Source organism: Trachinotus anak, unplaced genomic scaffold (assembly GCF_046630095.1).
Source record: "Trachinotus anak isolate AG129_WGS33_773 ecotype Australia unplaced genomic scaffold, CSIRO_AGI_Tana_v1 ptg000032l, whole genome shotgun sequence".
In the NCBI taxonomy this organism is placed as follows: Eukaryota; Metazoa; Chordata; class Actinopteri; order Carangiformes; family Carangidae; genus Trachinotus; species Trachinotus anak.
The window spans coordinates 22,405,401-22,420,101 of record NW_027273883.1 but is presented as its reverse complement, the minus strand read 5'-3'; the positions used below and the strand labels follow the sequence as shown (position 1 = coordinate 22,420,101).

General features: G+C 43.8%; 1 protein-coding gene across 1 annotated transcript in view; it reads left to right on the top strand.

Annotated features, from left to right (window-relative positions):
• Window positions 1–583: 583 nt before the first annotated feature.
• rspo2 (R-spondin 2) overlaps window positions 584–14,701 on the top strand; it is a 56,423-nt gene continuing 42,305 nt past the window's right edge. Inside the window, exons 1-2 of the mRNA XM_071470321.1 lie at window positions 584–1,065; window positions 1,355–1,670. Of these exons, the coding sequence (XP_071326422.1) occupies window positions 1,571–1,670 (100 nt within the window). The 5' untranslated portion in view covers window positions 584–1,065; window positions 1,355–1,570. The remainder of the gene's footprint in view (window positions 1,066–1,354; window positions 1,671–14,701) is intronic.

Sequence of the window (14,701 nt, the reverse complement as noted above, 5' to 3'; positions counted from 1 at the left end):
AAGCCAGAAATTATTGAATGATTTATTCATGTTCCACAATTACAGGCTCTCCAAAGGTTATCGTACATTTCAAGGGTGGGTGGGTGGGGGGGGGGGGGGGGGGCGTGGCGTGACGAGATGGCTGAGTTGCGGGCCCTCCTCATTACGCACGTTATGCAGATAATTGCTTTTTTTTTTTTGGTGAACCTCTAATTATTCAGTAGGGCCGTCGTCAGTGGAACGAAACTGTACCCAGATAGTAACTTTATAGCAATTACTCAATCTTAAAATTTGATTTCAAACTTCTATAAAGACATCCAGAGGAAATTAAGTAGAAACCTAACTATGTGATGATTTCCTAAAGAATTGGGATCTGCATTGGGATATTAAGGGAATGTTCTGGATGTTGAAAGAACTTGCTATTGTCACCGCAGACACGCTGCAATCTCCTTTAAAAAAATAAATGACATGAACTTTCTTTCCTGAAGGATGGTTCCAGCTTTTTTCCCGCTCGCTAGGACCCAGAGGCGACCTCGCACCGGGCAGTGTGGGTGATTGCGCGGGGGTGGGGGGAGACTACACGAAATGTCATCTTCAACATCTTAAATGAGAAGAAACACAAAAGTAGAAATCTCCACACGTGACGCGCGGCGCGGCGCTATATGAGGGAAAAAGGCAGCAAGCATCAGGACCAGTCACCGCGCAACCTCAGCAGCGCGCAAAACGCAGAATCACTCCACACACTCGCCGGCCCCCAGTTTTCTGCTTTTTTAAAAAAAAAAAAAAGAAGCAACACATGTGAGTTTGTTTCTGCTGCGCTGCAGGACGCGAACAGAACGAGACCGAGAGAGGAAACGCAGGTAAACGGAATCTAAGCTTTTCCAGAGAGGAAGAAAAGGAAACCCCCCCCCCCCCCCCCCCCCCCTCCACAGCTACCACCTTTTTTCCTCCTCCTCGGACCTCTGCTCTCTTCTGGGGACACAAGTTTCTCACACAAAAAGGGATGCTGCATGTTCCCGAGCCACACTTGCACTCAGAGGGGACCTAAAGTGGACCGGAGCGGAATTACACTTCATCTGCTGCAAGGTATACGCTCGAGCGACACGTTATCTCACGGAGCGTTTTGGCTACTATTACGCACGGCTGCGCTCATTTTTGGAGGGGGCGTCTGAGCAGTACGCATTGCCTTTGCATCTGCGAGTGTTCCAACACATTAACACACAGAAGAGCTTTTCTTTTTTTTTTTTTTGTTTTAATCCCCCACTCCCCCTCACCACCCCCTCTCTCTCTATCAGCTCCACGCATCATTATTTGGGAAGGTGTTGATTTCGTTACACTGTTATCACAGTAACCTCCTTTGTCATTCTCCCCGCAGCGCACCAAAACGGACACTTTTAGCGACTGGAGGATCAGCGCGCTCCATAAAATGATCCCAGTCGGCGACGTGATACCATGTCGCATCTCGTCTGATGTTTGACACATTTGAGGAGCGACTAAAGAAACTGGAGGAGGACATTGGAAAGTCAGAGAATTCATCTCAAGCCCTGCTGGCACCTTTTTACTGGAGTCCGAACAACAGATCGCCGTCCAGATGCAGTTTCGACTCTTCTCATTTGCCCTGATCGTATTGAACTGTATGGAGTACAGCAACTGTCAGGCGCCGTCGCACCGCTGGAGGAGAAACAAAAGAGGTAACGCCGGGGTTATAACCTACAGGTCTCACAGCAGCATCCAGGGACTGACTTTAGCAGATGGGTAGAGAGTTTGTGTGGGTCACGGGAGGCAACGGCAAAGTCCTAAACGAGGTTCCCCCCACGTCCCGTGAAAGTCTCCTTCTCTCCGCGTGTGTGTGAGCCTTCTCCGCAGGTTCTCGTGGAGCGCGGTGCGCATGGAAAGTCGGAAAAATGACGCCAAATATCGACAACTGCCGCTGTTTGACTTTGAAATCCCACAGGTGAGAGTTGCCGACGCAGATTGTAATTCAGGAAAATTCCAGTTACCAGACAGAAAATTGAAATCGGAGCCACAATTCAAGTCTGCAGCATCTGATGTAACCCATTTACCTACTGAAAGAACATTTTCCGTGTTATGTAAGAGCTTCAGAGCCGGTAGCTAATGCGTAAAATGTGCGCAAAATTGGCCGCGCTTGTGGCTGTACAAAATTAATATTGAAACGCGTTGCGTCAGTGGATTGGCTAATCGTATTTAAAGCACGTTGTCAGGCGCGCCACTAACGCTATACTTCCCGATGTTGTGGCCCCCAACAAAAGGCTCCCTATATTATTTACATGTGAAACTGCTAAAAAAAAAAAACAGCCGCTGCGGGTCTGCCTATAGAGCAGCAGCTTATAGGAGGGGAGGGGGGGGGGTCGTATTGTTGGATTTATTTAATGAAAAGATACGGAATCCCTTTCCCCTGACTTATGAATTGCACATCTCCACTCCAGCCCCCTAAGCTGGTTTTAATTGATCTCATAACCACCCGGAACAATTGGTAGGAAACCCGCATGACAATCGCTCAGCGGAGGCGCGGGAGTTGAGGAGGAGATCAGCCCCTTTGTAAATACTACTCTATCCTCTGAATGAATGAGGAGACAGTGGGATTAGGAGAGTGGCCCCCGCCGAGCCCTCCTCAGACCTGTGACATAACGCATCGCCGGGATCCTCAGTGTGACCATGAGAGGAGACCATGTAGCGGACCTTGTGGTAGTACAGTAGAAAAACTCATTTAAAGTCCGGGGAGACGGGGGGGGGGGGTCTTGTAAATTGTAAGGCAATCACAGATTTAATCATATGCGCTGCGTGCCAAGGGGGAACCTCCACACTCTGCAAGCCCTCCACTGCCCATCTGCAAATAATCAGGCAAACACTGCGGGGTACTGGCACACACACGTTTTTCAGCTCCTCTGTGTGTTTCTCTCTCTGTGGACTGTGTGATCTTAGGGAGTGTGTAGGAGATAGAGTGCAACTCTCTGAGTGTGATCACTCTTTTATTAGAGCTGTGGATGGTCATGCAGCAAATCCACTCTTTTCATTTGTCTTTAGGGGCCTGTTTATCTATGTAGTGTGCATGTGTGTGTTTGTGTGTGTGTGTGTGTGTGTGTGTGTGTGAGAGAGAGAGAGAGAGAGAGGGAGAGAGAGGGGTGGGCAAACCAGTGTGGATGAGATCAAGAGGTTAACTTACACATTTGACCTCAAGAACAGCTTTAGGCTGAGCACTATAAACTACACATTGTTACCGCCAGCTCTCAGAGCGGATGTTACACTTGTCAAACTAATCCCATTCAAATATGTACAGGTTTTGGCTTTACAGTAATGCTGAAAGCGTGTATGCGTGTGTGTTTGGGGGGGATGTGGGGGGCAGCACTTTGGGCCAAAAGTGCCATTCTAGCAAGCGGTGGCAGCCGGCCAAGTTTTCGGTATTTGCTTCCTTCCTTTATTTATCACGGTTATATTGAAAGAAGCATGTGTAAGAGATCATTGTCCAATAGGCCCAGAAATGCTTGAATATTTTTCTAGCCCTCAAGGTTCCTGTGACAGCTTTATATACAGCCTGTCTGGCATGCACGGTGAGCTATCCAAACCGATCAGGAGTGTTGAGACCCAGACATGTTCGAAACTCAATTTGGCCACACTCCGCTCCCCAGGCGTAACAAGACACATCCTGCATGATTTCACAAATTTCTTTTTCATTTTTACATGCATGAAAAATAATAATAATAAAAAAAACGTTTGCCCTTGATATACTGTGCGCACGCCGCCTGATGACTGAGCGAGGTGTAAGGGATGGAGCTGTCGGTATAATTAGAGGATGTCGAGGAGAAAAACAGCCGTCGCTCTCTGAAATGTACGGGTACAGTCAAGATTGGGATCTCTGTGTGGTTTCTGGGCTGATCTTGTCTTGCTCACACACTGCATGGCATGACCCACTCTCCCACTTGGCTGTGGCAATTGTACGTATACAGTTTTCTTTTTCATGTGAAACAGATGACAAAACATATTAAATTTACACCTCCTTACCCCCTATCCTGCCCACCAGAAACAGGGGATTGATGCCAATGAGCCCTGCTATGATATCATAGTTAGACACAAGGGTATTGCATTTCATTTTTATTCTCTGGCTAATGATGCCACCTGCTGACTACATAAAATCAGGCTGGAGTACCAGTGCTGCCTGAAGGAACAGAGACACACAGTGGGGCCCTTAGACGTTTAAACAGGTAATGAATAGCTAATGGCAGTCAAGAGTGGTGAAAAGTTGCCATGTGATACTGTTAACCCTTCCACATCCACCCAGAAATCCCAAATTTGAATTCCCAGCAGGCTGCAGCATGTTTCAGATCATATTCATCTGTGTAATCTGTTATTCAGCTCCATTCCCAGATGTTTTTGAAGGACAAACGTGATTAGATGAAACCGGTGCAGCCTGCAGGGTGGAGGGAGTGAGGTCAGAGATGCATGACATTTTGTACTGCTGGTGACAGTCAGCAACAAGGGTGTGTGTGGTGAGTTTTTTTATGCCAAAATACATAGAAAATAGTTATGATTTGTTGCTGAATATGTCCCTTTTTCAACAAAGAATCACAGAGTGTGTGGAAACATGATACTCTCAGGTATTAGGCTCTTGTGAGTTGACTCCGTGGTTTTTGTTTGATGATAATAAGGCAAAAAAAAGTTGATTTGGAACTTTTTTCAAGTCAGATGGCTGTATAAATCAAAAAGATTATAGCATCTCTGGACACACAGTGACCTCTCTCTTTCTAAGCCTTGGAAATCAGGCCTGTGCGTGCTGAAAGCTCACACAAAGCCCCAGGTTTGTGGGTGTAAGTGTTAATGTTGGAACCCGGCACTTCAGCGCAATATAATATGTTGATTAAGTGCCTGACGGGGAGGAGAGGGAGTGCTCCAAGAGGCTGTTTTTAAACCAGCCTTGCCACTCTTGCCTTTGGAAAAAGTGAAAGAGCTCTTAAGATGGCACGTCTGCTAACAAGGTCTTCTCACATGATGCCGCTAGTCTAATCCAGGTGGTGTTACCCCCGCATCCTGACCTTTTCCATGAAACTGAAAGAGCTGGTTTGATTCATGTGAGGCACAAGATTGATCACCTAAGAGAAATGCAGAAAACTGATTTGAGGTTTGAGAGTGTGGAATAGCAGCAGCCCTCACTCCTCTCCTCTCCTCGGAGGGTGTGCTAGTTGAAGAGAGGTGGGGGGCTTTTTAGGGGATGAGGACGGCATATTTAAGCAGATCAGCTGGAAACGGCTGAATGTGAACAGCATCACCTGAGAGGGATTACAGCGAGCTGAGTCTTGACCTGAGCCCAAGCTCTGGCGTCAAGGAACACAGCTCTGTCTTTTCTCTCCCAGGCCCCATCAGCCAGGCCTCGATAAGAGTAAATCTGTGTGTGTGTGTGTGTGAGAGAGCAAGAGAGAGGAAGAGTAGAGAGAGATACACGGGCACCCTGCAGGTGCATGTTCCTGATGCTCTAATCAAGACATCAAGTCTAGAACGACACATACACCCCCATCAGCTTCGCACACCCCCAGTTCTTCGACCAATCATATCCTCCGTCTGTCTCGGAGATTATCACGGCCATTTAGTACAATGATTCACTTATGTGCTGTATTGATAAATCACATTAGTCTGACCCAGCCTACGAACTCTGTCGAAAGACTAGCTCCTTGTTTGACCTACTAACCCATGCATGTCGATCCTGGCCTGTAGCGCAGCTCCTGCTCCCAGTCACAGCGGTATCAGATGAAGCCGGTGAAAGGCTCCTCAGTGCGCTCATGCCATGCTACACTGCCGAAAACCCCAGCAGAGGAAAAAACATGCAGTGGCATGAACTTTCTACTGGAGAAAAAGACACACAGAGAGATTCTTTTGGGCACCACGTGATAAAGTGGGGATGATCTGTTTCACTTTTTCTTTGTTTTCCTTCAGGTAAAAAAAAATAAAAAATACTCTTCCCATCTCCTAATAATCCTAAAAACTGAATGAATCCTAATTAATTTGATTGGACAAATGATCCTTTCTCTCACTTTTCTGCAGTAGGTCTGTGAATTGAGCAAGGCGGGGAGGTGGGAGACAGGATTCATTCTCATCTGTCAACTCTTTGGGTGTTGCAGGATCCATTTCCCATGGATGAGAGAGCTTGTTTTGTAACACTTCTGCACACTTCCATCTATCACATCACAGGGAAGAAATATTCATTGTACACGGATTCGGTCCCTCCTTTTCCTTTTTCTTTCAGGGGGAATACACGAGGGTATCTTCCCTTCCACCCTCAATCACTGTCAGCAGAGGATCCCATGTGCTGGCAGAGCTAAACGCCAAACAGATGTTTTTATTTCAGCCTGCATTTTACCACACTGTAAATGCTCATTTTTTCGGAAATGTGAAATAAAACTAACTTATTATATAAAATCTTATAATACACTCCATGTTTCCTCATGGTGATTGGAAACTCCCGAGCAGTAGACAAAAACTGCAGTGTCCCTCCAGAGCATGAGGGCGATTTTGTAACCCTCACCTATGCCCGTTCCCTAAATTGCACACTCCCCTGAAGCAATTACACCTTAATATGTTTCCTTATAAAGCTACTAAATATGACCAGCCAATTTGGTCCGATGCTCTCAAGTTTATTGGGCTGTAAAAATTCTAATGTGGGAATCATTTCTAAGTGCCACACATAAAACAACAACACAAAAGGAGCATTTTTTGAAAAAATGACTCATGCAAAGGCTTCATAGGTAGGAGAGCTGCCCAGAGCCGGAGATGGAGCCCCTCAGGCGTACACTGAAATGCACTTCCAGACTACTTACCTCTCACATTACTAACACACACCTCTAAAGAATTCAGTGAAGAGCTGTTTAGAGGTAATGACATGGACACAATAGGCATCCATTGTGTTTTTCCCCCCAATGAATGTGACCGTGGGGATTCTTAAAAATGACCAATTTCCCTTTTGTTATTTACAAAATAAAGCAACTAAATTCCACTTGAGTTAAATAGGCTCAGTTACCAAGGTGAATGCTAAACAGTTGTTTAAAGCAATAATCATTCCTTTTTATTCAAAGAGTTAAATGAAACGATTGATACCACTCTCATACGGAGCCAGCAGCTGTTAGCTTAGCTTAGCATAAAGACTGGGAACGGCTAAATTGGCTCTGTCTTAAGTTAATAAAAGCTCATTAAAACATTATATCTAGTTTATTTAATCTGCACAAAAATTAACATAAACGTGACTATTTGTTGTTTTACTTATTTCTTTTTTAAAACACCAAATTGTTGACTTTACTCTTCTGCATATATATATGAATTAAAGGAGTTATATTCTTGCCATTACTACGGAGCCAATGTTGGCATTAACAGCTGTTTACTCACCAGTCCAGAAGAGTCGCTGTGAGTTCAGCATCAAATTCTATTCCTTTACTCACCACAACCTGTTGCTTTTGGTGGTAAGCAATGCCAATGCTAGCTTTTGTCTCCACCATGTCTTTTCTTCTGCTGAAGTTAGCACGCTAACCAGCTAGCCCCTGCCCATTTCGTCACTTTCAGATAGCAACGGACAATCACAACCACCCTCTTCTGACAAGAGATTTTACAAATAATCCCTTTAAACGAGACAAAATGTGTTAAAGACGTGCTCATACAGCTGTACCTCCATTTCCATGTCTTTATGCTAAACTATGTGAATTAGCTTCTGGTTCCAGCTACATATTTTCTGTACAGAGGTGAGAGTCTATCTCCTCATCTCATTAATGGCATTTCCAAAAATGTCAACGACTTCATGGCATGCAACTTTCTAACTTTGGAAAAGCCAATCTGACACGCTGTGAATTTGATTGCATACCTTCCCTAAATGTGTTGAAGAGCTGCAAGGATTTACTGATCCAAGAGCCCTTGGAAGGAATCTTAATGTCTAATGTTTCTAGAAAAGGCAACTCTCTGTATCTGCTCTTGTTTGCCTTGTCAGTGTGTTTCTCTCTGTGCGTGTCGGCCACTACCTACTTTGCATCGATCTGCAAAGCCTGGAAATCTGAAACTCAAGGAGGCCCCTTGAGAAAAGACACCACCATGTGCAGAAACAAACACACACACACACACACACACACTGACACACACACACACACACTCGTTTGGCGCTAAAGGCTGTTTGCATCAGTGCCTCCTTGACTGGCTGCCGCTCGACAGAACAGGGAGGTGTAGGGCTCTGATCGCTACCCCAGTGCCCACCCCTTAACACTCGACAGATGGACAAGAGTCCTTTTTTCCCCCTCTCCCTGCTTTTATGGGACCTCTAATTATGCTTACACACCACATCAAAATAAAGCTCAGCATGCAATACCTTTGGTATGGAGAGGAAGTGAGTTGGTCAGATGCAATAAAGGGTCTCTCCGTGGTACTCGCCTGTAATTTGGCGGCCCAAGTATGGAGGTAAAGGTAAAGGTGCTGCAGCCCCCACTGTCATTTACTGAGTGGCTGATGCTCTGTGTAGAATTACAGCACATTTCTTGCACTGATAGTCTTCAGTAATTGAATACTTAATAAAATAAGGAGCACCTGAGTTGTTTGCCAAGTTGATGGTGATGTTTTAAGAGAGGTAAATCCAGCAAAATCTAAAAGACATGCAAATATGTGACAGGATATTTTAGCCACACCCATGGTGTATCTGAGCCAGGGACTGTGTGCAGCCTCTGTTATGGCTTTGTTATGGTTTTGGCTGAGGTTGGGGTTACTCTTGGTAATTGGGCACCCTTAGACTAAATGAGGACTTGCCTGTGGTATTAGACTCGGACTAGTTGGGACAAGACCTTTGAATGCTACAGCGTGTAAGGCTTACACTGGATCTTTTTGTTTTCCTGGGCATGGAGCTGTGTTGAGGCTGGCTTGTGCTTCTATCTCTGGGCTCTCAGGCCTTGTGGTGTGATGAGGGGAAGGCCTCATGGCTGCCTGCGGAGTGCAGAAGCACCCGGCGTGTTTTTAATCAGGAACAAGGCTGGGAGTCATTACTGGGCCTCGGTGCTGAGCTCATTGTCTCCCTGACTCCCTCTGTGGAGAGAGAGGAAGACACAGTGAGGGGAGGGGATGGTGTGTGGGGGGCAAAATAGCGTGCAGTTCAGATGTAAAGCGGTCTGAGAGGGTCGTTCCCTGCAGATTTATATGGTCAGGGGAGAATGACCAAAGAGGAGTACAGTAATAGGAAGAGAGATGCACAGAGCAGTAGAGGAGTGATTGAATGAGACATGCATGTGTCTGTTATCAGACCATAGCAATAAGATTGCAGATCAATCATGCAATGGAAGCTACAGTATGTCATATTTTGCCTTGAGGCAGGAGAGTATATTGCTTCAAGCTCACACCCTCATTATGAGCTGTGTGATCACCTCTAAGATGAAGCACCTCTGTCTTTACACAGCTTTGTGCTAACTTTGCCTAGCATCGTAGTCGTCGAGCTGTAAGCACATTAGCCCCTCTGCTCTTCCCTGTCCTTGAGCCCGAACAAACCACATCACTGTTTTTCAACATGCATTATGTGGCGCACATTAAGCTGTTTTGTATTTATTCCCTAACTGCCTTTCTTTACTGTTACTGCCGTGACTTTCCTAATGGCCTTACCTCACTAGGGACGACCATGCTGACCACAGGCCAAGGAAATGGGCCTTGAATTCTCTCTGAGACTCCCAGGTCACAATGCTTTAGTTTATTGGTGTTTAAACCTGCATTATAATGTATTTTTGTCCACATGGGGGCAGCCCAACAAGCTGTAAAGACAACATCTTTCCACATGATGAGGTTGATACACTTGCTAGCAAACAGTTGCTTAGAGTGAAAGTAACATTAGTTCTGATTTGGAGTTGACTGATGCAAGTACAGTATTCATTCTTCTTTTAACTCTGGTCTGGTCTCCATCAGCTCCTGAGGGAAATATGTAGCACTTCAGCTGCTAACGCTAATGCTCCACTATTCAATATATATATATATATATATATATATATATATATATATATTTTATTTTTTTTATTTATTTTTTTTTTTTCTAAAAACAACCAAAACAGGAAAGATATGTAAAATGCTCTGTAGAGTATGCACTCTGCAGAGCTCCGTTGGTTCATCATTCGGAGTGATAACTTTCTCATTACGCATAATTTGATCCATCGTTAATATATACATATTTACTACTGCTGTTTTAAGGTTAGGATCATTGGTATTTTACTCTCCGCAAATTCATTGAAAGAAGCTGGGACTTTTCTCATGTCAGTACACCCAGACTGAATGGCGACCTTGCTAACGCCTCTTACAATCAGCCTTTTGTGGGTGGGTCCAACATCTTGTCAATCCAATTACAGCTTACAGTTTGCTTCCATGGTTGTTGCAGTTGGGTTTCGTAAGTGAAACAGCCCACAGACAGGTGACAAATTAAAGGAAAGATGTGAATAAATGAGTGGAGAAAAACAAAGGCAGATGCAGCGGGGTCACTGACACTTTATGTTCCTTTGATGTGTCACATATGTAGGTTGGTGAAGGATCTTTGTCTTTGAAGAGTTTTATTTCCGCAGTAAAATTGTGCAATTTGCTGCAATTTAAATGTTTTTACAAGAAATACTATGCATGAAAAATATTGGTTGTAATTGGTTACCATGACGATGTTTTCACAGGTCATAGTTCTCTGATTTGATTTTTTGCCTCCTGTCAGCCCCGCACATTGGTTGATGCCTCTGTTTACCTGTCAATGAATACATATGAGCTGTAACTTGTTCTCCTGAGCCAAGCTGTTTTTCCAGTGCTGGGCCCACTCTGCACCAGAATGGGCCCAGCCCTGTTCACTGTAATACAATGCATGACTGACCCAGCGGTCGTGTGGTTGTGGTCTGTGTTGTTGTTTGTATTGTTGTTGCCTGTGTTGACTTAAGCTCATGCATGATTTTTGTGCTTTTCTCTGGCTAAAAAGAGAAAGAATGGGCCAAATTTGTTGAACTGTGTTATGATTTTAACGGAGAACATTTTTTGTGTTGCATTTTGTCAAAGAGCACATCAATTGTGGTGACTGCTTTTGACTTTTCTTTCCCCATCAGGGTTTCTCACAAATCTTGTTTTAGTATCCAGACAATGAAACAAGACTGTGGTAGAGACAAATGCTAGGACAGAAAAATTTAAAGCTTAAAAAGAAAAAGAAGTCAATTTACATTTCTTACATTCCTTCTGTCTTTTTTCCCTTCTTGTTATGCACTTGTATTACATCTTGGCTGACTTCTCCTTAACTGGATATTATTTTATTTGGACTGGGGCCAGGTCTCAGGAGCAGCAGCCTTAGCTGTGTAAACAGCTGTCACCAGCAGGAGTCATAACTAATAGATATCTGTAGACAGGGGTCACATGTAGTTTACATGTTTACCAGCTAATGGCTTTAGTGATGGTTCTGCCTTGGTGCGGTAATGGACAGTAGTGAAGTATAATGGACAGCGTGGGGCTGGCTATCATCATCATCAACAACCATAAACACACACACATGCATATTCATATGCGTGTCTAAGCAGTATCTTCTTAAAAAGGAGTTTCAATAATTTATGAGATTAAAGGTTATTTTTGGAGAAGATTAGAATACATCTAAGCTGTTTAGAGAAGAAGAGACAACTCCTGCGGTTGAGTTATTGCGCAGCTCTTTGGCCAAGCCTGCACCTTGGAACATTGTTGTAACAGCAGCCAATACATGACAACCCAATTTGCTGCTCATTTGTAGCAGTAAACACTGTGGCATGTAGACACAAGACAGGTACAGCTCCGTGCATCTGCCTCTGCTGCCTCCATGAAATAATACACTTAGCAACCTCATGCCACCCAGAGCTTTTGGATGCAAGTCTCTGTTTCTTCATCCAAAAGTTCTTTTTATCACAACATCTAACACCTTCGTTAGACTCGAGCTCACCTGCATACCAAAGCTGTTGTTTTTTTTTTGTGGCAACAGATTACATTTCAACACCCAGGAGTGCATGTAGTACTTTTACTGAGAGGAAATTAACTTTGCACCACAGTTATAGCTGTTCATTTTACCTTATGTGCTCCACTCTGGCCTGTGGAGTACACTCATCCTTCATACTTTATGAAAGCGTTTATTCCAAGTTTCCCTCAAAGGGCACTGTAGAAAAGAAATGTGTGCTCCTGAGGGCTGAGCGCGGCCTTTTAAAGCCAACACGAGCCGGTTCCTGTTAAGAGGCTCAGGCAGTGCCAGCCATTCAGGTGCAGTTCTGTGGTTGTGTTTGAGAACTTGAGGCCAGATGTGACCCAGACACCTGCTAGGGGAGGAGGTGGCGGCTCTCATCTGGATGCAGAAAACCCGTCTAAACAAACTGTATATCATAGACCCAAGAAACACCTCAGATGAACTTCTGTTTAAAGTGCTTTTGCGTGTGTGTGTGTGTGTGTGCCTGTAACAACCTTCAAGTTTTTGATCAAGACATGGCCACATTTAAAGACAGCTGAAACAACATAATGGCTTCAGTAGAAAAATATCAGTATTCTTCTAATATTTAACCCTCAAACCACCACAGTGATGAAATGATGGTGTGGCCATTTATCTAGCATGAAACAGACTTCAGTTAGGTGAGAAAACAAGCGAGGTTGTCTCCTTTTCCCATGAAAGACATCATGTAGATATTGGATCCAGCCCGTGTTTTTTGGAGGAGAAAAATAAGTCTTTGATGTTTGGGAGTTTTTTTGTGGCAGGCACCATGTGTGAAAGTGAGACCAGGTCTTTACCATCTGTCCCCTGCGGTGCACTCCACTTTTGACCCTGGCGATCACCTCAGATCTCCCTGCTGGCCTCTGAGGATGAGGAGTGTGAAGTTGTATCTTGTTAAAGGGTTAATGAGGTCGAAACTTTGTGGCAGACATTCACGTCGTGCCGGCTCGAGATCAGTATGAGAGGAAAACATCCCAATGATAATAAAACTCTCAAAAGGACCATTCTGCTGCATAATAAGTACTTTTACTTGTGATACATGTGTATTTTGCTAATACCGTACTTTTACTTTAGTTGCTTTAGTCACAACAGTCCATCTTTTCATCTAACTCAGAAAAAATGGTGAATATTTCCCAAAATAATACGTTTTTTTTTCTTTTAGTATTTAGTATTGTGTTAAACTTATCGCATTTCCTTACCTTTTTCACAATAAGAGTTTGCATATTAAATGTAGTAAAAGTCCATAAATGAAGATTCATTATCAAAGGTCAGTTTAAAGAAGGAGGGAAAACACTTCCCTCCAGTAGGAGAACAAAAGTGTTGGTAGAAAAAAAAGAAATTAAAAACACAAACACTAGACCGCCCTTAAAAGTGAATTTTTCCACTTAGCATGAAAGTGTAATGTTGATCTTAGAGAAGCAGTTTAACAACCTCAACAACTACAACAAAAACAAACACACAAACAAACAAACAAACCCTAACTCAAGGGCCACTTACCAGCTTGTTTTCCTCCCTAACCTTTAAACTGCAGCTCATGGTCATCAGCAGAGTTTTTAGGCACTAGTTGCTTCTAAAAGCAAACCCCATCTGCTGATAAAGGTCTTGAGATGCTGATGAAAGTTCTGGAAAAATTACATTTAATTTTCTATCACTTTAATATTTCTACAGTTGCACTCATTTAATAATGCATTCACCTTTTTCTAATTTTAACTGAGGGAAGAATTTGGCGACTTCTTCAGTGACAGGAACTAATGTTATTTGTCTGAACGTTTCACAGTCTTTTTTTGCGTGACACCCCAGCAAAAGACGAGTATCTCCCATCTGGATCTGCATATATGTTGTGCTCTCTGGCAAGTCTGAAAAATCCAGATCCAACCCCTTTGTTTTTCAGATGTGTGAGCTGGAAGTCGGGATGAGTTTAGTCAAGGTGATGACAAATGGGGAAGGGAGAGCGAACACCGCTTAGGGTGGGTGAGACGGAGCAATCCTACATGGGGTGCAAATATGCCAGGCATGCCCGCCGACTTTACTGATCCTCGCCTGTGATGTCCTCGTTCTTCTTCAGCGCCGAGGGAAATCCACGGCCAAGTCCTGCTCAGCAGTGTGTGTGTGTGTGTGTGTGTGTGGTAGAGGTTGTGGGTGTGTGTGAGTGAGTGAATTACTAGACTTGCAGCACGTTGAGCTACAGGTGTGAAAATTAGGTGTGAGGTTTATGTGTGATAAATTACCAACATGTGGGCTAATGGGAGCCACTCCACCTTTTTCCTCCACCCACCTTTTTCTCTTTTCCCTTTTCTTCTTTCTGGTCTGAGGGGAAAACACATTTCTCCCACAGCTTGACTGGATTTGAGGGAGTGTAAATATTGAAAAATTCAAAGTTCCAGGCCCTTCCCCTTCTTTCGGGGCTCATGTCTTACTCTGAACTGCTTGTGCTTCGTCTTTAGGCTGTAGTTTGATTGATTACTGTCATAAGCCTTTTTAGATTTATATGAGATATAACACAAAATAATCACAACAGTTGCATCCACCTGTGTTGACTCACCCTTGTCCTCTGGAATGATACATTTCCCAGTGGTTTACAGGATTTCTTGGAATGTAAAAGTTTGAAAAATTCAGGAATGTCTCTTTAAAGTAAAATGTTTCGGCTGAATTTCATGGAGCACTGTTTACACTATAACCAGTATGTTTCCCTGTCTTTCTTTTTTTATTTATTTATTGGCTTTATGTAATTGATGTGGGTGGTCTCTACACTCTGATGTC